Source organism: Phyllostomus discolor, chromosome 7 (genome assembly GCF_004126475.2).
Source record: "Phyllostomus discolor isolate MPI-MPIP mPhyDis1 chromosome 7, mPhyDis1.pri.v3, whole genome shotgun sequence".
Classification (NCBI taxonomy): Eukaryota; Metazoa; Chordata; class Mammalia; order Chiroptera; family Phyllostomidae; genus Phyllostomus; species Phyllostomus discolor.
The window spans coordinates 128554340-128581671 of NC_040909.2; the positions used below are offsets into that span (position 1 = coordinate 128554340).

At 51.9% G+C, this 27332-nt stretch overlaps 1 protein-coding gene across 1 annotated transcript; it reads right to left on the reverse strand.

The window, feature by feature from the left end:
- Positions 1-1338: 1338 nt before the first annotated feature.
- Positions 1339-27239, reverse strand: ANXA13 (annexin A13). The gene is made up of 10 exons (XM_028534051.2): positions 27032-27239; positions 20094-20188; positions 17975-18145; positions 15700-15733; positions 15515-15594; positions 13643-13711; positions 13122-13223; positions 8327-8402; positions 4779-4891; positions 1339-1928 (listed from the first exon to the last, which is right to left on the reverse strand). Exons 1-10 carry the CDS (start codon positions 27222-27224, stop codon positions 1809-1811), a joined length of 1053 nt encoding a protein of 350 aa, XP_028389852.2. The 5' UTR covers positions 27225-27239; the 3' UTR covers positions 1339-1808.
- Positions 27240-27332: the final 93 nt, after the last annotated feature.

Here is a 27332-nt window from a genome sequence, read left to right on the forward strand (position 1 = left end):
GTTAGTCACTCTTTTACAGTGACTAGAAAACACGCCATGACGTGTATTCTTATACTGAGCGTTTGGTCTACTTGCTGTACACTGACTACACAAGCAAAGTGATTTCCCAAGGCCCAAGTGTTCCTCACTCAAACATCTCCAGGGACCGCCATTGCCCAAAGGGCCAGGCTCACGCTTGGCAGGCAAAACCATTGCTGACGTGATTCAAGCAAACACTTTGGCAGCTCCATCACCTGCCTCCCCGGCCCTCTCCTTCCTTTCACCGCATCCATGCCCCAGGAGAACGGGTGTCATTGCTTTCTGAGCACATCGCGTCTCCTAATGCTTCTGAACCTCCGCCCATGCCCTTCTTTCCTTGTTTCTCCAGAGACGTTTTATACATTCTTCGAAACCCCACACAAATGTATCTCTTTGAAGTGGTCCCCATTTACCTAGGCAGAGTGGCCTGTTCCCTCTTCTTGCTCGTGGACACAGTGTTTTACATGCCCGTATTCATGGACCTAACAGCATTCTGTCGAAGGGAGGCATCTGTCTCTGTTACCGGCCTGGGGATGAAGTGCCCAAGGCATAGCCAGTGTCCTACTTATCTTTGTATCCCCAGAGCGCAGCACAGTGATTGGCAGAGAGTAGGGGACTCAGCAGGTGAACGAATATAGACCCACTCCCATGTGCTTTGTTTTATTTTTCCAAGAAAGGCAATTAGCATGTGATTTCTGAAGTCAACAGGCTCTGAAATCTATTACTTGCAAATGAATTTAGCCAGGTTACTTAATGTCTCAGTTTCCTCAACAGATAAAAGGGAGTGATGTTAGCTTCACAGGGCTGTTGGGGAGATTAAATATGAAAGTGTGCTATTAGCCGTGCCAGACACAAACAATCATCCAGAGTGATAGCTATAATTATTGGACCAAAGTGTCCCTGTTGTCCCGACAGAACCCTCTACGTCTGGCAACATATGGCCCTGAGACAAACGTCTTGGAACAGAGATGCTATCGGTGTGGAACAAATCCACTTAAGAGTCAGCCTGTTGACCTTGATCCTGTTGGCATCGTGCCCAGCCTAATTGCATTTGAAGATCAGATGGAAGACTCAAGTGGGTCGAATGTCTACAGAAGCAAGACAAACCGTGTAAACCAGGTAACCGATTAGTGGATTTACCTCTAGTTGCACTTCTCATAGGTGAGTCCATTGGTTCCTTGCTGCTGGTTTTGACGACTGTCCTTGGTGATTACTAGTAAATGTAACTGTTTGCCTTTCCCAAGGATGTTTGAATTTCACAAGTCATATATTTCTAGGACAAGAGCCAAAGCGAATCAACCCAGTCTTTGGAAAAGCAGCTGATGGAGGCATAATCCACAACTTTAATTAACGTTGAGGCTTTGAAATTGAACACACAGAAGGGAAATTAATGAATTGGTTAATTTTGTCTTCCCTGTACATTAACCATTTAATATTTACCCAGAATATACACACCCTTGTGTGAGATATATTATTCCAAATGTTTTATTACGAATGGATAGTTTTTTTTTCCCCATCAACTGCTGATTTCACTTGCACTTATGAAGCATTCAGTTACCATGCTCTAGAGAAAAGCAAAGCAGCAGCCCAGACACCTGCCAGGCCGGCGTGCAAAGGTGACCTTCCCAAGTACATCGAAGCCACTGTCTTTGACTTAAACAGAAGCTGCCCAGAAACTAAACCAGGACTCTTGAAAGTTTTTCAAGCCGGAGTCATGTTGGCAAATCAGGTTTGGAACGGGCTCTCGGCAAAGACGGCTCCTCCCTGTGCCCCTCCGGCTCCGGCGTGGTTCAGCGCAAGAGGGCTACCAGCAGTTTCTGGAAGTCCCCCGAGGTGTCTGAGCGAACCATGTCGGAGAGGGACTTCTGATACTTCTCTCGGAACCTGGCTTTTATCCCCTGAAGGTCCACCTGTAGAGGAGATCACAACAGCAGTGGAGACGACCGTGTGTATAGCATGTTCACCATACACGCAGGCAGGCACTGCACTACGCATGTCATTCTCGTTTGCTCATTGATGCCTGAAAAGCACCATTAGAGGTGGGAGCCATTACCCTTCCACTGGTGTGGAGGAGAGGAGCAAGGCTGAGCCCCGCTCCCCAGAGGTTGCAGAGGTGTCTCCGTGTGTGTGTGTGTGTGTGTGTGTGTGTGTGTGTGTTCCGAGAAAACTTGACGGACGCTGAAACTTGGGTTTCACATGATTTTTTTTTAAAGGAAGAGAGGTTTTTTTTTTTGGATAGAATACTGAATTTTAAATTTTTAAAGATTTTATTTATTTATTTATTTTTAGAGAGGGAAGGGAGGGAGAAAAAGAGAGTGAGAGAGAGAGACAGAAACATCAATGTGCAGTTGCTGGGGGCCATGGCCTGCAACCCAGGCATGTGCCCTGACTGGGAATCGAACCTGCGATGCTTTGGTTCACAGCCCGTGTTCAATCCACTGAGCTACGCCAGTCAGGGCTCACATGATGTTTATGTGTTGAAAAATATTTCAGCTTCTACTGCAGCTGAAATGACTTCCCTTTGGAATTTTAAACAGCTATTTTAAAAAATGAATCGTTCTTCAGTAGCAGAACTGGGCAAAACACAGACATTTGAAATGAAGCCTCTTTTTCCCCTCATATACCCTGATCAGTGTGTTAGAGCCAGGCAACACAATTCAAATTGATACCAATTTGTAGGTCTTATTTTGAGTCCGATTTATCGAAAGCTTGAAAAACCAAGGTGCTAGAGGTGGTGAAAGGACTGAGAATAAAAATAAATTAAAGGATTGCTCTGTTCTAAAGACTCCTGCCACCTAGTCCGGGAGAGAACGCTTGCCGTAGAAAAGATACAATTGCAGACGGAACACAGCAAGCCTCATGAAAGAAGCCCAGCATTGTCTTTAGGCGGGAATTTTTGTTGTTTCTTTCCCTATTTTTTGACAACTCAAACTCCACCTCGCTTTCTAGACAGACCTACAAACCATCGCTCAAGTTCTGGGTCTTTTTACCTCTGCCCCAGTCAGAGAGCCGAACGGGAGAGAGAAAGATGAGAACAGGGGACGGTGGGCGAGTGAGGAAGTGTCCCAAGTGGGTGCTGAGCAGGACAGAGGCCGGAGCAGGCGGGTGGTGCCTGTGCCTCTGCTCCCCTGGCTTGTGCCCTGTTTGGCTGGGGGCGGGGGCGGAAAGGGGGAGGTCAATGTGGGGCGCACACTGCGGCCCTGATCTTATACCGTGATGCTTTGGCGGGTTAGGGGTTCTGGCTAAAAATGCCTGGCCGGGCCTGAAGCATTCTGACGGGGATGGTCCCCGTGCAGACATGGCTCAGGACACACGGTCAGTACTGAGATGGGCAGAGCGTTTTGGAATGGATGCTCCCTGGTCCACACTGGACAGAACGCAGAACCCTGAGGAGCCCTCCGTCGGCCTGTTCCCCTGGGTCTTTCGGAATCCCTGCCCTCCTCTGTCGCCAGCCTGCTCCTTTGACTTCAGAACTTAGGTTGGGGGGGTCGAGTTGCAAAGAGACAGAGAGAGAAGACAGAGACCTGGAGAGGAAAAGGAAAGAGAGAGGTTCGGAGCCACAGAAGAGAGAATGGGGACCACAGAAGGGTGACAGGGAGGTCAGAGAAGAGGAAGAGGGGAGAGAGAGGCACAGACTTGAAGAGAGAAAGAAAAACATGAATAGTGGGAGAGGAGGAGGAGGGGAAGGCGGGGAGGAGAAATTCCAGGAACAGAAATAAAAACAAAAGAACGCTCTTGTTGCTAAGTTCTATTTGAAAACAACAATGTTGGTTAGATGGTTAAATATTATCTGTCGAAAGCTGTGGGCCAGAACTTGGGTTGGTAGCTTTCCCGCTCCGTGTAACAATTTTCTGAGTGGAGATGTCTGTGGTTTTTAAGTACTCAGTTGCACGTCATTCTCCCAGGCTTCGCCCGCTGCAGCCGAAATGCCATTCTCCCCACCCCTTTTCTCGTCCTTTCTTCTGTGTGTGGCTCTATATTCCAAAGCATTTGCTATGAGGCTTCACAGCTACTCCCAAGCTTTGGGCTACTCCCTCCCCTGCCCCTTTCTTACCCTCTTGCATTCTCAAAGGGAGATAATATCACTCCTAACAGGACAAAAAATTGGTTCTTACAGGGTGAAAAAAAAAACAACCCTCCATCTTTTTACGTAAAGGCACCTATAAATGGAACATAAACAACTATGCAGCATATTTGTGGTGTTAACATTTCTTGACAGGGAAGGGAGGTGGCAATTAAGGAAAAAATGGGCCCGAAAAGGCTGCTTAGTGGGCGATTAATCATTTTAAAAAGGCTGAGACATTTTCTTACACTGATGCGTTCCTTGTGCACAGCTGGGCTTCTGCACAATTAAATAGAGGCCTGGCCCAGGAGTTAGGAAACCGTTTCTCATCGTTCCTGCCGCCGGGTAACCTAGTCTGGCGCTGAGTTTCAATGTCTCAGTCTTGTCTTCTATAAAATGGGCCTGAGCCCAGCTGCACCGCCCAGAAGGGCCCCGGGAGGTCCCCCTGCACACCCCCATGAGCTTTCTGGAGCCACAGGTGACAAAAATAGAAGCAGCCATCATTATTGTAGTTTTACAAAGAGACACAGGCTGAAGCAAAGCACAAAGGGTCTTTCACAAAGTCTGGGAAGGCAAAGGATGTCTTTGTTTTACTTTTTCTATAAATAGGACCTTAGTGAAAACTATTTGCTGATGGCGCCCATGGTGGCAAAAAGAGAAGTCGCAGCCTGCCACCTGGGAGTTGAATGTGCCTTACCTGAGCCCTGGTCACAAAGATGTGAATCAGTGTCTCCTCATCGGTGCCCGCACCCTTCATGGCCTCGTACAGACGGTCAGCAAAATAGCCCTCCAGGTCCCGGGCACACCTCACTGGGCAGAGGAGAGGAAAAAGAATGTGACACGGTCATGTTTTGTGGGAGAACATGGAGACCCGTGAAAGAGCAGAGACAGCCCAGAGTGCCACCTGGCCACCCTTGGAGGAGACTGGATAGTGAGGCAGATGTTTGAGAGGAGGGAACTTCCTACTTTTGTGTAATGGGATGTGGAAGATTCCCCAGGTTGGGGCACCTGGAATCTTCAACCAGAACCGAGTCAAAACCCCTTCTGATGAGTAAGAACCCAAAACCCCCCTGATGAGTAAGAACCCTTACTGTTCCCCCAAGACTCTTGGGGGGTGGAGGAACGCTTGACCATCCTCAGGCTCTCCCCACCAAGCACATGCTCCTGGCCCTCAGCAGTAACTGTTCTTATCCAAACAAAACCTCTGATGCTGGAGTCGGGTCCCGAGAGGAAACGGATGGGCCAGCATCCTTACTACAAGCGAACTTCATCATCTTGGGGGCTCCCTCGGCTGGCCTGTGGCCTGCTTTCTCACGCCAAACCACCTTCCTTCCCTTCGCTTTCCCTTGCGGGGTTTGTTTTTTGAGTCTCATCTCTGGGTCTTTTCCAAGGTCCCTATGGACCTTTCAGTTTGCAGTCAGGGATGTGGGCTTGAGGAAAGGTGTGATCCCACCCACAGGTCACCTCCTGTGATGCTGCTGGTGGCTCTTCCCCGGCCCTCCCCTGCCTGCCAGTGTTGACCTAATCCACAGGTTAGTGCTGCAGGATTCTGGCTCACCGAGCAGGAGATGGGGTGCATCTCTGGGGGTCCATCATTCTTCTCCCCGCTTCCCCCTTTCCAGGCTCATATGAGTCCATGCTGACTAACAAACACTTTGGGGGAAACGAACCGTTTACTCTTTAGGTTGTTAACATTGACCCACAACGCTTCACATTTTTGACGTTAGTGATTAATCACAAGCGATCACTTCAATATAAGCATGCAATGTACAGCCTTAGTATGTCCCTAATGGAAACTCTTGCTTCCTAGGCAGCTGCCCATAGGATGAATGCCTGCGAGGAAGGGAGAGGAGCAGGACTAGGGAGGCAAAGTCTGAGTTGGGGGTCGTCTTTCCCAGCCATGAGAGCGTCCACAGGACAGAAAAGCCCAGACCCAGGGGTCTGACCCCTCCAGCCCCAGGACAATCCAAGGGCTGCGGGATTGGTGGTGGCTGGCGGGGGGGAGAACCTGCCAATTTGGGGAGTAGCACATTGGGGACTCACTGTGACCCTCAGACCTTCTGAGCTGGTGGCCTCGCCGTGTTTTCCTGGGGACCCTCTCCTGTGCAGAGCTAACCGACACGGAGACACCTGTCTACCCAAGGTCAGTGCACGCCACACCTGCGTGGACCTCTGCTCCCCTGGCCTGGCCTCTCCCGACAGTCTGGGGAGGAGGAAATCCTCGGCTTCCCTTCGTACACAGTGTATGCCTGGCGGACACGTCTGTCCTTAGCAGCGGCAGGAGCCCCGCAGACGCTCGCACGGGGCTTGCTAGGGAAGATACGGAGGTGAACGCCGTGAGTGAGAGGCCGGGCTGCCGGCTGCTGTGCTGCCTCCTGCTCCCCCTTACTCCAGAGCAGGGGCTCTCGAACCCCAGTGAGCATGAGCCAACCCTCGGGGATCCTGTCCAAGTGTGGCTTCCGGCCTCTATTCCTGAAGGTTCTGAGGGGGCGGCCTGCAGTAGGGCTCAGGAAACTGCATTTCACACACCTCCCCATGGGCCATTCTGATGCTGGGGGCCCGGGGACCCCGCTTGGAGAAGTGGTGTTCCAGAGGTGGCACGTAGTGGCGGTCGTGTGGTCTCCTAGCCCCTCCTCCTTGACTTTAGCCGTGTACCGGAGTCTTTATGAGCTCGGTGGGAGCACGGGGGTGGGGGGCTGTCTAGAAACTGTGGCCGTGAAGTCATGGCTACTGTATGTGCGGGTGATTCCCAAGGTCTTTTGTCATCGCTTCGTGGTCGCTACCACCGGAGTGCAGCTAAGTCCGTGGCCCCCAGCCCCGGGCACCGAGCCTCTCCGTCCTCCAGACCCCCCTGGCTCTGGCTGCTGTTGTTCTTAACATCACGGTAGCCTCCTCTGGGAATCGTGTGTATCCGGCGTGGTCTCTAAGCCTCTTGAGAGCAGAAACGGGACCCGTTTACCTCTGATCCCCAAACCCAGCACGGCCCCTGGCCTGGGCACGTACTAAGTACATGTAAAGGAATTGAATGGTTGTATTACCATTGATATTAAGAACGATTTCATTGCCACGAATAATTAACATTAACAAAGGTTAGTATTCCTGTTTTGACTGAACTCCGGTGTTCTCCTGGCTCTCTGTGCTGTCAGCACAGGGAGGGTTTGGCGCGTCCGGGCTGGGCCAGGAGTAGGTCTCTCCGTTTACCTAACACGCTCATTCTCTGCTCCCTGAGGGCTGTTGACCACGTGCCTTCATTCTGTGGGTGGGGGTTTTAGGCCTCTGTACCACACAATAGAAGTCCTGCTAATTTGAATGCAAAATGAGGGTGGTTTTTTTTTTTTAAATCAATTGCTGACATTGTTCAAAAACGAAAAAAAGGAAAGGAAAGAGAAGGCCTGGCAGTTAGATGACATTTTTTAACTTCCAGAGCTGCTTTCTCAGTCCTTCCTCTCCTTCTGGGGTGCACCTCTCCGTGTGTGTGCCATCTGGGACGGTGCCACGGACAGTGCCTCATTCCAGGGCTTGCAAAAACGGAAAAGGAGCCTGCGGGACACAGCCCCGTGCCCGCCTCTCTCTCTGCTATTTCCTGCCCCTGGGCTACACCTGGAGAGAAGGTCCTGCTGCGTGCTTGGCACAGCCAGGGGCTGGTCTCCCTCCCCCCGCTCTCTAAACAGACCCCATTCATTCCAAACGGTGAAGGGAACCAAGTGGAAAAAGGCGCCCCTGAGCCATCAGGCACGTGCAGAAACTTGTTCATGACCCCAGAGCCTGGGTACTCTTGAGAGTCACAGGAGCTACACATGCTCCCTGAGACTGGACAGGCTGGTGACAGGCACTCTCAGGGACCTGTAGTCTCGGTGGGACCACAGTGAATGCCAAGGTGTGTACCCCAAATGACCTCTTTGGGACAAAGTCCGAGTATTGCCTGCTGGCTGCTCACGACTGAGTTTCATTCCAGGAATTGTCCTCCAAGGAGGGAGCAGCCTTACCCAAGCTAGCAAATGCCCCTGGGTTGGTGCGAAGACCTGGCCCCCTCATGCACTTTGGGCATCGGGCCTCAGGCCTCCTTGGGGAGCAGCAAAGCCCCAGTTGCAGCTGCATTGCATGCATTCTCATTCTCTCCCTTGCCCCATGCTGCTGGGCGTGTTGTTCCCGGAACTGTTCTGTAAAAGCTTCCTGCACACAAACCTCCGTCTCCGTCCCCAGGCAGCCCAGCCTAAGCCAGGGCCCCCCCGAGCTCCGCTTTACCGAGAGTTAGGTAGGCCTTCCGCAGGTCTCCCGACGTTTCCGCTTCGATGGCCTCTTCGATGTCTCTGCCGATGAGCTGGGGAGACAAAGTCCAGCCGTTAGTCCCGGTTTGGCTTTTGGTGCACTCGGGGTTCTTCCCCCCCAAAAAGCACTAAACCTGTCCTGGCTGGTGTGGCTTGGTGGGTTGGGTGTCATCCTGCAAAGTGGATGTTGTGGGTTCGATTCCCAGCCAGGGCACATGCCTGGGTTGCTCCCCATAGGGGTGCATAGAAGAGGCAATGGATCGCTGTTTCTCTCTCACATCGATGTTTCTTTCCCTCTCTTTCTCCCTTGTTTCCCCCTTGCTCTAAAAATAAGTAAATCTTTTTTTTTTTAAAGCACTAAACTCTCCCAGATTTGGTCATGCGGCCTTAAGGGACTCCTGTCTGGCGTCCTAGCTTGCTGAAGGATACTGAAGGTGGTCGCCCCCCCCCCCCCCCCCATCTGAGTGTGGGCTCTCACGGCTGAGGAGTTGGTCTAGATGTGACCCCCTGATGGACTTGAACTCAGTCATGACCACACCCTGAGCCTCAGTTTCTTCCTCTGTAAAGTCGGGGAATGGAAGAACAACACATGTATGCTGTATCAACAATTCTTTTTTTTTTAACTTAAAAAAAATTTTTTTTAAAGATTTTATTCATCTATTCTTAGAGAGGGAAGGGAGGGAGAAAGAGAGAGAGAGAGAAACATCAATGTGTGGTTACTGGGGGCTGTGGCCTGCAACCCAGGCATGTGCCCTGACTGGGAATCGAACCTGCGACACTTTGGTTCGCAGCCCATGCTCAATCCACTGAGCTACGCCAGGCAGGACACCAATTCTTTATGTTTGTATATAATACTGAGTGTCCTATGTATTTTCAAAATTCTTTCTTTTTCTCATTTTCTAGGAGGCTGTGGTTGCCATCATCTTACCCACACCTTCCTTGTCATCTTTGTCCCAGGACTGGGGACTCTGTCTCCTACACTTTGGGGGAAATAAGTAGAGGCTGTGAAGTTCATGGCAACAACCTGGTCTAATGTTTCTGATAGAGTGGGGCTGCGTGGGCTGGAAGCGGGGAGGGGGGCGCGGGTGCCGACCACATCAAAACGCCCCTCGCCTCCCTCCTGGGGTGATCCCAAGTGATCCTGTATTCACCACCGGCCCGCACGTCACTCTGCACAGTGTTACCCGTTAGGTTTCTTCCCAAATATTTACAGAAGCTGAAGTTCAGAGTAAAGCATGACTACGCTCAGCGCAAGCTCTGCCTGGGCCATGCTCAGAACGAGGAAATAAAGAGAAAGGAGAACTTTCTGTCGGGTCTGGGAGATGCGTCTGAGCCTCAGAAACGCTGAGGCATCTTCCTTAGAAATTATCTTTAGAGGCTACGACACGACTGCGGTTCCACAATGACTGGCGCCCCAGAGGACACGCCAGTGGAGGTCGTGTAGTGTCTTCTGAAGGCAAAGGTCAACAAGATGTTCTTTGCGGTGCAAGCACAATAGATGGGGGCGGGGGGCGGAGGGCAGGCGGGGGGCCCAGATCTCACGAAGCCCCGTTGCTTGATCTCATCACGGTTGCACATGTGGGGGTCTGGTGTGGGTAATGGCTGGTCAGAAGCAGACTGGGTTGTGGGGGCTTCAGTCCTGTGCTTTCCTTAGCGGTTCCCGGCCTCTTGGGGGTTTGAGGTGGGAGCTGGTATTTCAAGAAGGGACTGTTTTCACTTTCCCATAAACAGGGTTCTGGTTCTGTAGACGGAGATGGCATTTCAAGAGAACATTGTATTCATTTAGGTCTGTGTTTACTAAAAAAAAATCCTTGCATTAAAACACTGTCTGTTTCTGTTGTTAAGACTGGGCCCGACAGCGCTTTGCGACTTTCTGCCGCAGTGTAGCCTGCACGGCAGATAGAGGCAGAGGAGCAGAGCTGCTCCGGAGAGGCAGCAGACGGGTCCTTCATGCTGGCCGCGGCAGCAGTGCCAGGCTCCTGCCCTGTGTGGGCCTCTCCTTTGCACAACTCCAGGGGGCACTGTGCACACAACACAATGAGAAGCCATGGCTCTCTCTTCTCTACCTACCTCCTGCCCCACCGCCCTCCAGGTAGGCACCTCCTACCTGGTAAGGAGGGACCCTGGGAAGGCACCTCCAGGGGCTCCAGGGAACCCAAATGAAAATCAGTGGATGGGCTCCAGGTAACTGTGGCCCTCCTTTGTAAATGGCACGCTTTTCACCTTCTGGAACACTTAATTCTCAGGAGGCTCCTGGGCACACCCAGGCTTTCTGACTTTGGCACAGAAAACACATGTCTGGGGTGAATTTCAGACAAGCCTCAAAGGCTCCTAGTTAACCGGGGAGGGAGAAGGACAGGGGATTAAAACCCTTTTGCCCCAGTCAACGGTGTGCCCACAGCGGAGCCCTGTACACTGGCTTCGGCTGCAGCAGTCAGAGGGCTGAGGACTCTGGAGTGGGCATAGGAGCACTTGGAGGGGAGCCAAGCAACGGGGAGGGGGCACGGCGGGGAGGCGTGAGCCTGGGCTGTGGGTGTGTGCACCTACAGTTTATAACGAGCCCTGTTCGGGGAGCTCGCTTTGGCTCCGTAACTATACACCTTTCCTGTCTGGTAGCCTTGGGGGCATGATGCCGCTCAGTTGGGGAATCTCTGTGGCTTGGGCTGGGATTTCTGAGAACATCTGTACTTCAGACGCAGTCTTTAGAGGGCAGGCAAAGGGCAAAAGCCTGAGTTTTTCTGCCAGAAATTACAATTCACCTGTATGCCAGGGTAACCCAGGCCACATCGTGTGCTCCAGGGATCGGACACGAGCACCCACTGTGTGCCGGAGACGAAGTGCTCTGCTTCCGTTCGTTCATTCAACGGTGACGAACCCAGGGAAGCGGGGACTATGACTGTCCCTATTTTATGGTTGAGGAGCCTGAGGCACAGAGCCCTTAGTAACTTGCTCGAGGTCACACAGCTAGTAGCATAGAGCAGACTTCTTAACCTCCAACCTGCATCTGAAACTTGTCAAAACACAGGCCATCGGTCCCCCGGTCCCAGAGAACCTGACTCAGTAGGTCCGAAGTGGAGACTGAGAATTCTCACTTTTATCATGTCCTCAAGCGATTTTGATGCTGCCGTTTCAGGACTCATTTTGAGAATGACAGGTCCCAGGGGTGTCCAACCTGCAGCCCACAGGCTGCATGCGGCCCAGGGTGGCTATGAATGCGGCCCAACGTAAAATCCTAAGTTTACTCAAGTCCTTTGTTTTTGCGCTCCTCAGCTTTCATCAGTGTTTGTGTATTAATGTGCGGCCCAAGGCAGCTCTTCTTCCTCCAGAGTGGCCCAGAGACGCCAAGAGGTTGGACACCCCTGGCTCAGGTGGTGGTCGGTTGTTCCCACGCACAGACACACGCTCACACGCTCACATGCGTGTTTGTAGAGCCAGCGGGGACAGCCACCCTCAGAACCTCCCCCCGCAGCCCCTGGAAGGTCTAGGTCATGGAGAAGTCTTTCAGCTCCGTCCGCACAGCTCCAGGCACAGAGGCCCGGGCGGGCGGTGCAGGGTCGGCCGCCTTTGATCAGGACTCTGGGCACGGTTTGAAAGCAGGGGGCCTCCGAGGCTGCTATATACAGTGATGATAACATTCCAAAGCCTTATTGTCTTTTCATCTGCTGGCAGCGCGTAGGAAACGCTGTTTTGAGTGAGGAGCGGCCAACTCCAGCCGAGGTGGGAGCTCGGGCTGGGGAATCTTGGAGTTCTCCTCCACTCTCTGCTACCGACTTGCTGTGTGGTCCTGATAAGTTACAGATGGCTCCTCGTTCACAACAGACGCTCTTTGTCCAGCAGTTGAGGGTAACAATGGCTGTTCAGCCTGCATTATAGTGACGGCATTGTTGCGAAATTGAAATGAGATACAGGGCACAGGACGGCTTTGAATGTTAAAGGCCCTCTCCCCATATAAAACAGAGATCCAGAAAAAAAATATCCGATACTCCCCGAAAGGCTTCTTGTACTGAAAGGCTGATTTTCAAGGAAGGACTTACCATTAAGTGCCTTGAAATAGCTGACTCACCTTGTTGGCTTAAAATTATCATTAGAGTTTTTTTTAAATGATTGTATAAAAGTAATTTATACACTTCTGATTTCAGGAGTGTGTCTCTGAGGCATGTCACACCTGTCTGGGATGTGGTGAGCACTGTGCATTAGAATGACGACAATGGCAAACGTTCGTGCGCTCCCCACGTGCCGGGGACGGTCCCGAGCCTTTCCATTGGTCTCCTTTAGCTGCTAAAATCACCCTTGGAGGGTGTAACGGTGGAGATCATGGCTCCCGTTTCACAGAAGAGAGGTTAGGTCGCTGGCCAGTGGTAGCACCAGGAGGCTTCGACTCTAGGGCTTTGCTCCTGAACTTGACACCTGTCTGCTGCTTTCCTAGCCTCTGTTCCCAAGCAGTGTTTCCCAGCCTGGGCCCTGCACCTGCAGCTGAGTGGTTCTTCATCGTGGGGAGTCTCCTGTGTATTGTAAGGTGTTTGGCAGTGTCCTGGCCTCGACCCACTAGATGCCAACAGCACACAGTGTGACAACCCCAAATGTTTCCAGACATTATCAAATGTCCCTTGGGGAGGGGGGCAAAATGACCCCTGACTGAGAACCACGGTTGTAAAATAACACCCGCACTACCCTGCCACCAGTTCCATATCCCAGATCGTGGCTTCCTGTGGAAACAACTGGGGACTCCGTTCCGGCGTGAACGCCTCGCCCTGGCACTCGCGAGTACTCACCGTCTGATAGGCTTCAAAGGTGGCTCGTAACTGCCTGTAGCTCCTCCGGGCCAGGACTTCATTGAAGGCAAGTTCATCCGTGCCCCAGCGGCCTTCCCCTGCCTTGCGGGTCAAGTACAGACATTGTGTAAAAGCCTTTTGTAAAAAAGACTGACTAAACAGTGCTGGGGGCCAGGCCTCCCGTACAGGAAATGATAAAATATACATTGAACAGAAGCTAAATGGAGGGACTGAACACTTGAAACGTCTAACCCCCTGAGTCCACTTCACACAGTGATCTGCATTATTTATGCCCTGCCCAAGTGCAAGCTGGGTCTGAGGCGGGTAATACCCCCAGAGGATAAAAATAGGAATAATTCTTTCAGGTTCACGGAGACAGGATGCACACGAGAAACGCTGTGGAGATGGTACGTGTGTCCTGAGGAACTCCCATTTGCACGCACTGAAGACACGCTTGTTGAAAGTACCGCTGATAAATATCTAAAGAGATGTCGCCGGGACTGGCATGTCTGCACACTTACATCATACAGATCTTTGGCATCCTGACCAGCGAGCTCTTTGTCCACATTATCTCCTTCATCACGATTAGCCTAGAAAAATTGACACATTGTTATGAACTTGAGTTCCTACCTGACCACAGAAAACAAAAAAAAAACAAACAAACAAAAAAAAGGGAAATGCTGGAAAGCCGGGTGGCGGGAGAAGATCCGCCCAGCAAAGTGCTGCTCTTTGCTGCCATCTTCTGGGCACAGCTGGTAAACAGAGTAGTTCCGTAACGATGCTTTCTCTTTTTTGTAGACAATCAGGTCACTCACAAAAACCACTGACCTCTTAAACGGGCTGAAAGCAACCCCGCAATGGCCCCTAGAGTCAGCCCAGTGGAAAGCTAATAGTCTTCCTTCCAAAATATCAAATTTTAGCTCCTAGGGCCCCAGTCCTGAAGAGGCCTGAATGTTGGTCCCCGGAGGTCTCGAAGTGTAACCTGAGCCCTTTGTGGCGGGGAGGCTTCTAAGATGTCCCCAGTGGCCCACACCTTTGGACAGTTGCTTTCCCTTGAGTGTGGGCGAGATGTGTGACCATCATGAGATGTGACTCCTGTGACTACGTTGTGTTGACAGGCAAAGGGGATTGTGCAGATGTGATTAAGACCCCCAATCAGTTGACTTCATCGAAATGGATATTATCCCAGAGGGTCTGACCCAGGCAGGTGAGGTTACCCTGGAAGGAGGGTCTGACCCAGGCAGGTGAGGTTACCCTGGAAGGAGGGTCTGACCCAGGCAGGTGAGGTTACTCCGGAGGGTCTGGCCCAGGCAGGTGAGGTTACCCCGGAGGGTCTGGCCCAGGCAGGTTCTTATCAGTCAGAGATGGAAGACATAGGAGACATGAGCGCCTGCTGGCCTGGAAGAAACCAACGATACTTTGAACTGTCTACGGGGCACATGGCAGGGACTGCACACAGCCCCCGGGGGCTGATAGGGGTCTCTGGTTGACAGCTGTCAAGAGAACAGGGACAGCAGTCATAACAGCCACAAGGAACTAAAACCTGCCAACCGCCAGTGAACTTGGAAGGCCCTGGCTGACGACTTGATTCCAGCCTGGGGAGACCCCGAGCGAAGGACGCAGCCAGCCTGTGACCGACTCCTGGCCGACAGAACTGTGAGAGCATAGATCTGTGTTGTTTTGAGTTGCTAAGTTCGTGGCAATTTGTCGTACGGCGGGAGAGCCCATATGCTTCCTGCTACAGTTGAAGGCTACTCTGTGTGTTCTCCGCCGTCAGTCCAATCACACTGGGAGGAAAGGAACGGAAGAAATGCACGAAGCTAGTGAGACGGATGTGTCAGCAGGAAGCACAGATGCCGTGCAGCCGGAGGCGCAGGGGCCGTGTGATTGCAGGGCGGATTCTGACAGCCCCCCTTTCCTGGCCGAGCTCCCTGCAGCGGTTCTTCCAGGCTGAGCCTTGGGGTGAACCTGGAAGTGGTCGCAGAGTCGTGTTGGGGAAAGGGCCCTGCCTGGGGTCAGAGGGTCTGGTTCCGGATCTGGCTCCCGGGCTGTGTCTCACACCCTGTGCAGACCCGGGCAGGCTACTCACCCTCTCCAGGCTGGCGTTTCCTCCTTGGCAAAACGAGGCGGAGATGCCCAAGGAGGTAACTCATTAACAAAAAGGGATTGTAAACTGCAAGTGACTGGACAAATTAGCATTGTGGGAGAAATCCCAGCTGAGTGATTTCACAATAGTTGATCTCACAGAGCCCGGGTCGGTGATCCCTGGGTAACGTTTTTAATCAGAGAAGGGAATGTGTGCCATGGACGTGGCCTTTCTCATCACGGCACCGTGCTGCCTCGCGAGGGCTATCCCCAAGGTCATAGAGCTCACGAGACCTCTTCCCTCTTACCTGCAGCAGGGACACCAGAATTTTTTTTAGATTTCCACTGGTATCCTCTTTGACATCTGCTTCCAGGCTCCGGTCAAATACTTTCGAAGGAGAAACGAGGAGGGGAGAGAGCAGAGGGTTTAGTCTCACGAAGGCATCCTGAAAGGGACCTTCTTTATCTGAAGTCAGAACAAAAGGTTACTTACACCTTTGGTAGGCCTCCTTCATGGCGATGATTTCCTAGAAAAGGTAATAAAATCCACAGGCCAAGGTGGGTTAATCGATAAGATACAGAGAGACACACAAAGAGACAAGTCTGGGGCCTGTCTCTGGAAACGGGACGCTTCCAAAGAGGGCCGTCCCCTGGGTTGGGGCGCAGGTCTGGAGCGGGTCCCCAGAGGTGTGAGGAGCCCTGTCCGTGCGAACATCTCGGACCACACAGGTGAGGTGTATGGACTTTTCCTTTGTCGCAGATGCGGATGTGACCGCTAACACCCTCTTTCATGACCTCCTCACCCACCGCCTTTTACTGCCAACCCCTACCGGGTGGCCAGTGTTAGAAGTTCAGGGCATATCCTTGCAAATATCTCCGTTTGCATTTGTACACCTGTATGTGCTGCTGAAAACACGTGGAGTCATTCTGTGTTTGTGTTTAAAAACAAGAAAACTGAACATATTGGGCTTTGACTTATCTTTTCACTGCGTAGTGTATCTTGGAGATCCAGCTATGCTTGTACATAGTTAGTTACCTAGTGTCTTTTAAATTGGATACAACATGTTCCATCCTACCATGAAGCACAGTTTGTTTAGCCAGCCTCCAACTGATGGGCACTTAAGCTGTTTCTAATTTTTCTCTACTTCAAACAAGGCTTGATTCAGTAAATGGTTTGTTGTGTGCATGTCCTGAGCACAGTCACTTGGTATGTCAATGGCTGATGTGCCAGGCGGTCCACGCGGGAGCTGCCTCAGTTTACACTGGAACCAGCAGTGTGTGACAGCAGGCATGTCCCCGCAGTGTCACCTGCAGGCTGTTTAAAATGAAAGTCAGCACGCAGGGTGGGAGGAGGTGGGGTGGACAATAGAGGTGAGAAGCCTAGCTCCTGTGCTTTGGTGGGTGCGAGGACAGGTGGTGGGGGGGGGCCGGGGGGAGCACTGAGTGCCCACCTGTGTCTACCCAGCTCCTTCCCCTTTCTCCTCCTTCCACCCCACTACCAAGATCTGCCTGAACCCGGGCCTGCGCTCTCTCTGCTTTTCCTCTTTCTGTGTCAGGTCTACTTGATTGAAAACAAAGGGCTTTGCTTGCTATTCGAGACCAGGGTCTGAAAGTAACCACAGTGAAACAGCAGAAGGTCAAGTAGGATTAAAAAAATAACAATTAAATGAACCTTCTTGCCAGGGCGGGCTGCTGACGGCCCTGATCTTGGACGCTGCTCCTCAGGGACTGTGGTGCTTCTGGGAAGGGTGGGACACTGAGTGGGGAAAGTTGTGTGACTGTTGGACTGAACGGATGTCACCGCCCGTGGCTGACCCTCCTCTAAGGCACAGCCCTAAACGGCAACTCCCAGAGACGGAGGGTGTCACTGTCTTGTTGGGGGGTAAAGTGGTGCAGGCAAGCTCCGGGAGGAGGTGGACAGATACAGCTCGGAGCAGAGCGGTGTTTCTGGAAATGCGGTTGGGTGGCACAGGCTGAGCACAAGCACCCAGCCCAGGGTCGTCGGCACGGAAGGCTTCCCTCGAGGGTCAGGGGTCAAGCGCTGCTGCTCCCTGCTCCAGCCGGTTTCCTATCTGGAGGCCTGGAGTGTGTTGGGGTTTCCTGGCATTTTCCTGGCTGGGCCTCCCGCATTCTACTGTGATAGGTGGTTGTGGGAGAGGGAGGGGGAGCTCCAGATAATGATTCACAGACTCTCTTTACTCTTGGTGAATTCCTTGGCCCTTGCGGCTTCTGGAGCCAAAGACAGGTGGGCTTCCACCAGGGCCTTAGCAAATGCATGCTCTTTTCAGGGACTGAATGTGGCTTGTGCCCCAGGGACCAGGGGAAAGGTCTGAAGGGAGGAAGAACACAGAAACCTCCGGAGAGGTACTGGCAGCCACGGGGTCCCCTGCATCACCCACCTCCCTGCCTCCACACAGTCTGTTTGGTACCCCACGCTAGATGAGAGCCACGGGGGAGGGGCTGCCCACACACACTTGGGCTGCAGAGCCCCATAGAAAAACAAAGGCTGCATTGGTACAGCTAGCTGTTCTGGAAGGATCTATTATGTCAAGCCGGTGGCAGTAACCCCAAGATTGACAGCCAGAGGACTGGAAGAGGCTTCTGCCCTGCATGGGCCAAAGCAGACACGTTTCTGCCCAGAAGCTTGCTCACCCCCTGGGAGGAGGGCCGGGCGTAGTTTCCCTGCTGGCTGCTGCTGCAGCAGCCACCTCTAAGGGGTGTATGGACGCTCTGCTGGGGCGGGGTCTGAGGGCTTGGCTGGGGCTGACCTGATTGGTTCTCGTGCACAGGATCTCGATGAGCACCGCCTCGTCCGTGCCCAGACCCTTCATGGCCTTCCGCAGCTGCCGGGCGTCATACTCGCTGGGGCGGTCCAGAAGGGCCAAGGCGGCCTTCCTGAAATCCCCGCTCAGCTCACTCTTGAGCACCTCCTCCAGCTCCTGCAGGAAGACATCGAAAGCCCTGGCTGGGAATGGCCCAGGAGGAGAGGGGCAGGTGTCTGCTGTCCCCAGTGTGTGGCCTCAGGGTCGACGCGACCCTGCCCTGGACACACACGTGTATGAAAAGGGAAAATGACACACTATTATTAAGGTTCAGCACTGTCCACTGTTTCAGGCATCCTCGGGGGTCTTGGAACCTGTCTTCTCCGGCTGAGAGGGCCCCACTCTATACAAAGCTGCAGAGAAAAGAAATCCAGCTGCCTACACTTACAGGCCACGGGCATGAACACAGACCCTGTGTGTTTACATTCTGTTTGAACAGAGAAGCCGGCTCAAAGGATATACTTCAGCTCCAGTCCTGGATTTTCTGCTAACCAGCTGCGTCCCCTGGGGGTGGGGAGTCTCCCTGGAGCTCCGTTGGCCTGGGGACTTCAAGGTCTTCACCTCTAACGTCTTCTAGCTTCAGGCTGCTGTGACTCCAGATCACCTGTCCGGCAGTCTCGGCTGTCTGGAACAGCGGAAAACTCGAAAGCGAGCGTGCGATTGGGAGGCGCAGGCATTGTGAAGCTTTGCTCTGGGCGTGCCTGCTTTATCTGTAACAGGGCCCTAAGGTCCGCACCTCCAACCCATCGGTTCTTGTCTCACAGCCGATGGAAGGAGCCTGTGTCTGACCGTCCCCGTCGCGACGGCGGAAACAGGGGCTGCCCCGGTTGTCTAGGCAACGCCGGAACGGTGGAGGGTCAACGCCGTCCTGATCCATCACACACGGCCGCACCGAATTCTCACTTACTGCCCTCAGGGTCCTCAGTGAGTGACGCTGTCAAGCCTGATGGCGAAGGGAGACGCAGAAAGACCGCAGAAGCACGGCCGCCTGGCCCACGCGGTGTGCGAATAAAGAGCTCGTCTCCCGACGGCGGTGGGTTCTCCAAGAGGGAGCACCGCCCCGGAGCTCCGGAGCCCTGGTCCTTTTTCTTTCCCGTGTGCGATTTTGCACGAGCCCTGTAAACGGGTGAGCTCCGCTCTTCCTCTGTGAGAGACGGAAACTTTCGGACTCGGCACAGCTCCCCTTGCTGGGCTGGGCTGGCTGTACGCTGCTGGGTTCTCCCGGCAGCTTGGGAAGGGAGGTGGATCATCATTCGTTCTCTGTGTGAGGAGGCCGAGGCCTGCAGGGAGCATTGCCCGCCCAAGGTCAAAGTCAGAAAAATTCATCTCTACCTCCACGTCCATTTATACATAGAGTGGTTGAGACTGTCAGGCTTTCATAGACGTGGGTTAGGGTACACTCTAATAATTAACATTCAGTTTGCATACTGATCTTTCTAATGACGTTAAGAACAGGTTAAATTGTGTTCATTATAGAGTAATAACAAAATAAAGCCTGATGTATGCTTAAAGATTTGTATACATAACATCGTCAACAAAAAAAAATGAAAGAAAAAATGTGAAGTAATAAGGGAATGCTTAATGAAATAAAGTGTGTTTTTTTTTAGTTTTCTGTAACCCTCACTTACGAAGGAGGCATCATTCTTGAAGACAGCTGAAAGCAATGAAGAATTCTTATATAAAGACCTACTTGTGAAAACTGATTTTCAAACCACTAGCCTATCTGTAAGTTAGTACGTGGAATTAATTAGTCCGAGAGCAGGGGAGGGGGGGAAATGAGAGAGGGATTAATATAAAAATGAAGCCAATTTAAAAAAATGAGTTAAAGAATACTGATTTTACAGGCCATTGAGTTAACAAGGCAGTTTCAGTTTTCTAAAGTTAAAGTTTTCAATAATTATTCTACTTTTTCCTCTCGGGTTAACTCCTAAGGCTGTATAGCTGCTCCCCAGTGTCCGGGGCATATAGAGGAAGCAGAGACTGTCAAGGCCAAGGCTGTGTTAGAAGAAGCAGAGACTGTCAAGGCCAAGGCTGCGTGCATGCACGTGAGGACCCTTGGAATCACCTTGCCATACGTGGTCTTGTACTTTTGCTTTATCTGTTGCCTCTCATTTGATGTCCTACTGGACAAGACGTCAATGATGGCCGCTTCATCGGTCCCTACAGGGCGGGAGAAAGAAACAAAGCAATAGTGAACAAGAAACGAGACGGAGATTCATTTTCGTCAAGTCTGAGGGAGCAGCGTGGCCATCAGAGGCCGAGGTGGAACCTCAGGGGACCCTTTAGCTTGAATGTCTGGTGGGGAACTGTCTTTGTTCCACTCACTTGAGAAATATCCATGGAAGCCTTACACTGCCAGGCGTGGTGGTGGTACGAGGCAGAAGTACGGCCTATTGCTTCATTTCAATCCTAGGTCTATACTCAAGAGAAATGACAACAAATGTCCACACGAAACGTGTACCTGAGTGTTCACTGCAGCATCATCCACAGTAACCCAAAGGTGGGAACCCGAATGTCCGTCAGTGGACCAATGGATAAACAAAATGTGGTATACTGATACAGTGGGATGCTATTTGGCCAGAAAAGGGGATGAAGTACCAATCCCTGCTACAATATGAGTGAACCTTGAAAACATGCGCAGTGAATGAAGCCAATCACAGGAGACTGCGTGTTCAGAGCTTCCATCCACATAAAGTCCAGAACAGGGAGATCTATAGAGGCAGCACTCGGGCTTGCGGCTGAGGCGGGGAGCGTGGGGGGCCGGGAGCTCAAGAGCGGGACATTTCTTTCCGAGGCGGTGAAAATGGTCTGCATTGACCATGGTGACGGACGGTTCACTTAGTCTTAAGGATTAGTTCCACCTCTGCAGCTCTGGGAAGATGTAGCTGTTTGATTTCACCCAGGACACAGAGCAGTCCAGGATGAGCTCACTTGTAGAAACAGTTGGGGTTAATTGCCTGCCTTTCTGGTTCGGTTCCGGCACTGTTATTGATGTTGTTCCTCTCGTTTCCTCCCACAGTGTCACCTACGTAATGTGTATCCAGTTACTTCCTCTGTGACATTATTATTTTTTTAACTTCTGAGTGCCAGAAATCTCACCTCGAAAGGGATTTCCTTTTCCTGTAAAAATCCTTTGACTCTGCCCCTTTCTGTCCACGTGTGCGGGTCTTGCCCAGGGCGAGGGCCCCCATGTCACAGGCTTGGACCCTGACTGTTGTCACCCCCGGAAGGGGCCTTCCTGCTTCCCAGGTGGCCCGTTCCCCGTATCGTGGCCAACAGGAATTGGGCCCGTCCCTGGCTCCCTCTCTTCCCTTACCCCACATCCAGTTCATTACCACCAACACCTCCCTGTTTCACCTCTCGAGTCCACCTGTTTCTCTCCATCCTCACCTCTGTCACGTCGCTCAGCAGGACTAATGATACCCACGTGGGTTTCCTGCCTTCCTCTCACCCTTTCTGATCCATGTTCACTGACCCCAGAATGACCTTTCTGATGAGCAGACCAGGCTGCTCACGCCTCTGCGTCAAGCCGTTTAGAATAGGCCCCCTTGAATCCAGAACAAGGTCTCACCTCTTCAGTGGGGCATATGATGAAGCCTTTCGGATTAGTTCCTATTTGCCTCCATTGCTGTCCCTCCCCACTTACCCACTCCCAGGCCTCCATTCCATCAATTCTATACATTGCCTGTAGCTCCTCGAACACTTTCTTTTTTAAAAAAATTATTTACTTATTTTTAGAGAGAGGGGAAGGAGAGGAGAGAGACATCCATCGGTTGCCTCTTGCATGCCCCCAGTTGGGGACCTGGCCCACAACCCAGCCATGTGCCCTGACTGGGAATCGAACTGGCTCCCTTTCTGTTCGTTGGGCGATGCCCAAGCCACTGAGCCACAGGAGTCAGGGCTAGAACACTTTCTTTCTCGCCTCTGAGTCTCTGCACGGGCTGTTCCCTCTACCTGGAACATCTTTGCCTTAGACCATGAGGCAGGTTCACTCCTCCTCCTCCTCCAGTACTCCGCTCACTGGCTCACGGGGCTTGCTCTCCTTCTCCGTCCCGTCTCTGCCGTGCCACACTGCACGTTCCGTGGGAGCAGGGACTTCTGCTCACTGCCAGACCCCCAGAGAAGGCTCCCAGCATTTGTCAGGTGGCTTGCTGAATGAATGAATGTCCCAGTGCATGCATATATGAATGAATGAACGAATGGGGAAGTCTGCACTGCTTTAGGACTGAACCTTGCCTCTGCATTGGTGCAGGCTGCACGTGCTACTCAGGTAGGCTGTATGTAGCGTGGACCGATAGGAAACCCTCTATGCTGACGCCATAGTCAACCCATATCTGGATAATTCGGGAAAATTGGGTTAAAGTGTAAAAGTAATGTCTTTTAGACTTGCCTTCCTGGAATGCTTTAAATAGAGAGACCAGAGAGCATGGCAGACCTGGGGTGGCTCAGCAACAGCCTGGGGGAGTGGGGAGGCATGGGAATGACTAGGTTTTTCTGAAGTCCTTTGAGTCTGGGTCTCAGGTTCACCCTGGGGGCGATTCCCACTAAACGACCAGGAAGCGATTTACTGAACGGTGACCTCATCTTGCATTTCACAATATGCGTGTCATATAAGCAGTCTGGGCTGCCCAACAGCTTCCTGTAAACATTTACAATGATTTGAGGCACCAGGGCCAGTCCCCAGTGGTTCTGGGAAAGACTTTTTAAAATATGAGACGCGAAGGAACCTCAGCCCTGACTGTGCCTCGGACACTGTCGAGTAATTACACAGCAGAGGTCAGGACGGGGTGATTGTCAGCCTCGGGAGGGCTGGAGGGCCTCCTGGCTTTTGCTTTCCCAGCAATTTTCTGGGAAGATACCAAGCCAAGGTCCAGCAGGAGGAAGGGCCCTGGGGTTGAAGTGTCCTCCACTTCACACCAGGGGCCCGTGTGCCGGAGGAGCGAGCCCCGCAGTGAACCAGGGGCAAGGGCTCAGCTTTCCTGCAGATGCCAAATGCCCACCACAGCCTTCCTGGCTGACCCTGGGGGCTGCAGCCCCATCTTTGGTGCCTGAGGACAGTCTCTTCCGTTAACACCACTGGGCTTTCCAGTCCTGCAGTTTCTCCTTTGGAAACGGAGATGCAGGGAAGGTAGATGAAGTAATGAATGGAGGAGAATTTTGCCTGCTTGGGGGGGGGGGGGTCATTGTTTTTCACGTGCTCACTGCATGAGGCTCCTGAGGTTGTATGAACTTCCACACACTCGGGGACTTAAAGCAACAGCCACTCAGCCCCTCACGGTTCTGAGGCTGGCAGTCAGAAGTCCTGGTGGTGGCAGGACCACACTCGGTCCAGAGGCTCTGGAGGCTGCTGGCAGTCCTTAGTGGTCCTTGGTTTGTGTCTGTATCACGTCAGTTGTTACCATGGGTGGTTAACTAGTTATTAATGAGGGAAGGAGAGCAAATGGAATTAGATATTGAGCTTAATAACCTGGGGAGCATGTGCCTGTTTGCTTCACCAGGAAGCTACAGCGTCACTCCCCAGGGGATCACAGCCTTGCTCTGCCAAGGGGGTTAACGCTCCTCCCTTTCCCACCCTGCTACCAGATTTCGGGCTGGGGTGAGGGGGCCTGGACTGGGGGAGGTAGGCACATGCACAATGGAAGTCAAATGGCACAGGGGGAGGTGCTTGACCATAGAGGCCTGTCAGTCTAGCCTGGAAACCAATGGATTGGCTGGGGAGTGGACCCATCAAAAAAACCCATGAAAGCTTGGGACATGATTGGTTCTTTTGGAAAAGCACCAGGTACTTCCCAAACCCAAGGTAATATCTCAGAGAGGGAAAGGAGCTCTCTCTCTCTCTCTCTCTCTCTCTCTCTCTCTCTCTCTCTCCCTGGAATCCTCATTCACCCATGCATTCGCTCAGGGGTACACGACTATGTGAGTCTAGCAGCCACCAGGCCTGCACCTCATGGCATGGACTCTGAAGGACTAAGAGCCTTAATATGAAGCAGAAACTTTGGACACTGGCCTTTGCTGTGGCCTTGCTGAAGGCAATGTTGGACTTTTTCTGTGGTGGGGTGGAGAAAGATGGGAAACTGGAAACCCAGGGGCAGCCTTCTACACAAATAAACCATGTTGCCACATACAGTCTTCCGTGCGTGGGTCCTTGGAATGCTTCCTCCCGACCCTGTGGCAGAGCCTGATTCCCACCAGCAACACAGCCTGTGCCTGTCTTCACATGACCTTCTTCTCGTGGGTCTTCTCTTCTGTTTCTTTTAAGGACATTTGTTGAAGGGTTTAGAGCCCACCCAGGTAATCCAGGATGATCTCATCTCAGAATCCTTAATTAAATCTGAAAGGACCCTTTTCCCAAATAGGTGTTGGGGTCTACACGACTCTCCCACTCTCCCCATTGAGGCCTTCGCTTCAGAAGGGCCCTGCTGGGGCAGGGCGGCAGAGGGACCCAGGGGAAGGCCTCACAGGAGCACCAGCATCAGCAGGAGGGTAGAGGGCTGTGGGAGGTGGGGAGCAGTTAACCAAGATCCAGACCAACTACTACTTCAGAAAGGAAAAGAGGGACACCAAAGAAACAAGAAAGAAATCTCTAAGTTTTCATGTTGCTATTTGGAAAAATCAGATATTATTTTGTGGCACAGCACGCTTATTATTTTGGATTGCGTAGACGGGTGAGTGGGTAGAAAGTGCACATCACCTTTGGGACTCACAGGGTCTCTAGACCCCTCTGCTCAATGCACTGCATGATGTGGCTGTTGAGATGTTCCGTAAGTGTGGAATACATATCATGTTTTGGAGACGTGTGAAAACAAAAGGGATGTCAAATATTTCATTAATGATTTTTATATTGATTGTCGAAATGGGATTTTTGGTATAGTATCGAGTTAACCAAAGTATATATTCCAATGGATTTCACCTGTATTTCTTTTTCTTTTAAAATTTATTGTCTCAAAATTTTTAAATGAACCACGCAGCTCACCTTTGTCATTGGTGGACACATGGCCTTGGACATGTGAATCCAGCCCAGGTAGGGATGGTACATCAAGGAGGTGGGTGCATAGTCTTGCTGACAAATTTTGCCAGTGATATGGCTTGCACTTCGTGGCAGAGGATGGAGTGCTAGGCCTTCAACCAAATGACAGCTTCCCAAGGCCGCCCTAGTTTCTGATCACCCACGCTCATGTCGTAACTCCTTGGCCTCGGGGAAGATCTTTAACCTCTGAGCCTCGGCATTCTCGTCTGTTACATCGTTACATTACACCTTCCCAGGGCTGTTGGGAGGGTTGTACAAGGTGATGTGCGTGCGGCACCCAGCTTGGCACTTGGCACAGAGAAGGTGCTCGACAACTGTGACCAGCCCGAGAGCGGTCTCGCCTTGTGGCCACAGCTAAAAGGGGGGACAGAACACTGCATGGCTTTGCCACTCAGTAGGTGCCCCACCTGTGCTTACGGAACTGAACTCCAGGTGGGCCGAGCACATGGGAGTTTATCTTTAACCTCAGTGCCGTCATGCCCACACCCACTTTCGCTCTCGGCTCCAACCCACACCCAGGTGTCAGGGCCTCCCTTGGGAGGCAGCAGGGAGGCGCCTGTGAGCCCGGCTGAGCCCCTCTGCAGGACTCAGGACCGGAAGCGTCCTGGCCCTTCCAGGCAAACATGTCTCTGAGAGGTGTCATTCAGACACGAGATCAGCCAGGCCTGGATGGGAGCAAGGGGCAACGACTCTGTGCTGAGCTTTCCTCTGATGCCCCCAAACCGAGCGGCCTAGTTGTCATCCTTCATTTCCAGGACGTCCCCCTCACCCCGTCTCTCTGTGATTTATTCAAGGAGACTCACTATGTAGAAATCCCTTCTACCACTTCCCGTCCACATCTTCTCCAACCCCAGCTCCCTTGGGACTTCTCCCACATTGCTTGGGGCTAGGCAGACTAGTCTATATTTAGATGGTTCCTTATATTGGCCAAAATATGTCTTCCTAGAACTGCCACCGTGGACCCCAGTTTTTTTCCTCTGAAGTCACACAAAGGATTTATGGCCATATTAATTCTACCATAATACCCATTCCTAGAAAAGCAAATCGGCACTAATTTACTTCTAAGTAAAAACATCTAGTACTTGTTCTCACAAAACATTATGCCAAGTGAAAGAAGCCAGATGCAAAAAGTCATGTATTGCATGATTCCATTTATATGAAATGTCCAGACTGGGCAAATCCATGGACACAGAACATGGGTTAGCACTGGCCTGGGCCTGGACAGAGAGGGGACTGGGAAGTGGCTGCTAATGAATGTGGAGTTGTTTCAGGGGCGATGAGAATGTTCTGGAATTAGTGATGATGGTTACACATAGCTGTGAACATACTAGAACCCAGGCTTCTGGGATGAGAACCTTATTTCATTAATGATCTCCTTGGGTCCCAGAGTCTCTCTTCATGACCTCACTCCTAGATTCTTTCTCCCTCTTTCCACCTGGTTCCTGGGGTCACCTTACTCCCGTCTCAGCCTGTTGCTTTGTCTCCTGTCCTTGGCCATGCCCTAACCCTTGGGCTTGGACATAAAGAACTCCTCCAGTTTTGACACTCAATTCTTGACCTTGTCAACAACTTTATGTTCATGTGACCTGCTTACAGATGCAGTTCCCAGAGCCCGAATCCAGCTGTCATCAGACCTGTGCTCCCCCTTTCCCCCATTAAAGGGCTCAGAGGGGTTAGGATGACATTAGGTTTCCACAAACTATGCCTCTCATGAAGTCTCTTCCACCTCTGGGCCAAACTGAACGTCGTACTGTCTAATTTCTAATTGCTATATAGAATCCTGAGAAGCAATCGGATCTGATTATAACTTTGGAATCTTTTAGAAAGAGAACCTTAGAAGTAGTGATCCACCTGTGTTTGCCTGGAAAACACAAGCTAACTGGGAAGCCGTTTTCCTCAGACCGTGGGAAAGTTGGACATGCGATCCAATTTAATCAACTTCCAAAGTAAATCAGCAAACAAAATCTCTTTCCTACCCATTCCTTTGCAGGCCTTGTTCAGCTTCTTGACATCTCGATCCACATCGAACCGCTGCTGCTCTCTGGCTTTGGCCTGCAGGAAACAATCGAACAGGTGAGTGGATAACCACGGGCCAGAGTTGGTGGCTAATGGGAAGACAAAGCAGACATCCAGATGTGGGGCCGGCTGCCACTTTACGCGTGGGTACATGTGGAAATCAGCTGGGGACACGCTGGCCCCAGAGAGATGGCTGGTACCCCTCGGAGCCAGCTGGCCTCAGATGACCATGGACAGCAGCCCCTTTGTTCTCCAAGACAA

Excerpts from the sequence above, each read along its gene's own strand:
- ANXA13 (XM_028534051.2), bottom strand. The coding sequence starts at position 27,224 with ATGTACCCACGCGTAAAGTGGCAGCCGGCCCCACATCTGGATGTCTGC. Across the intron at positions 13,224-13,642 it reads ATGCCAAAGATCTGTATGAT|GCAGGGGAAGGCCGCTGGGG; the intron begins GTAAGTGTGCAG and ends TTGACCCGCAAG. Across the intron at positions 4,892-8,326 it reads GAAGGCCTACCTAACTCTCG|TGAGGTGTGCCCGGGACCTG; the intron begins GTAAAGCGGAGC and ends TCCTCTGCCCAG.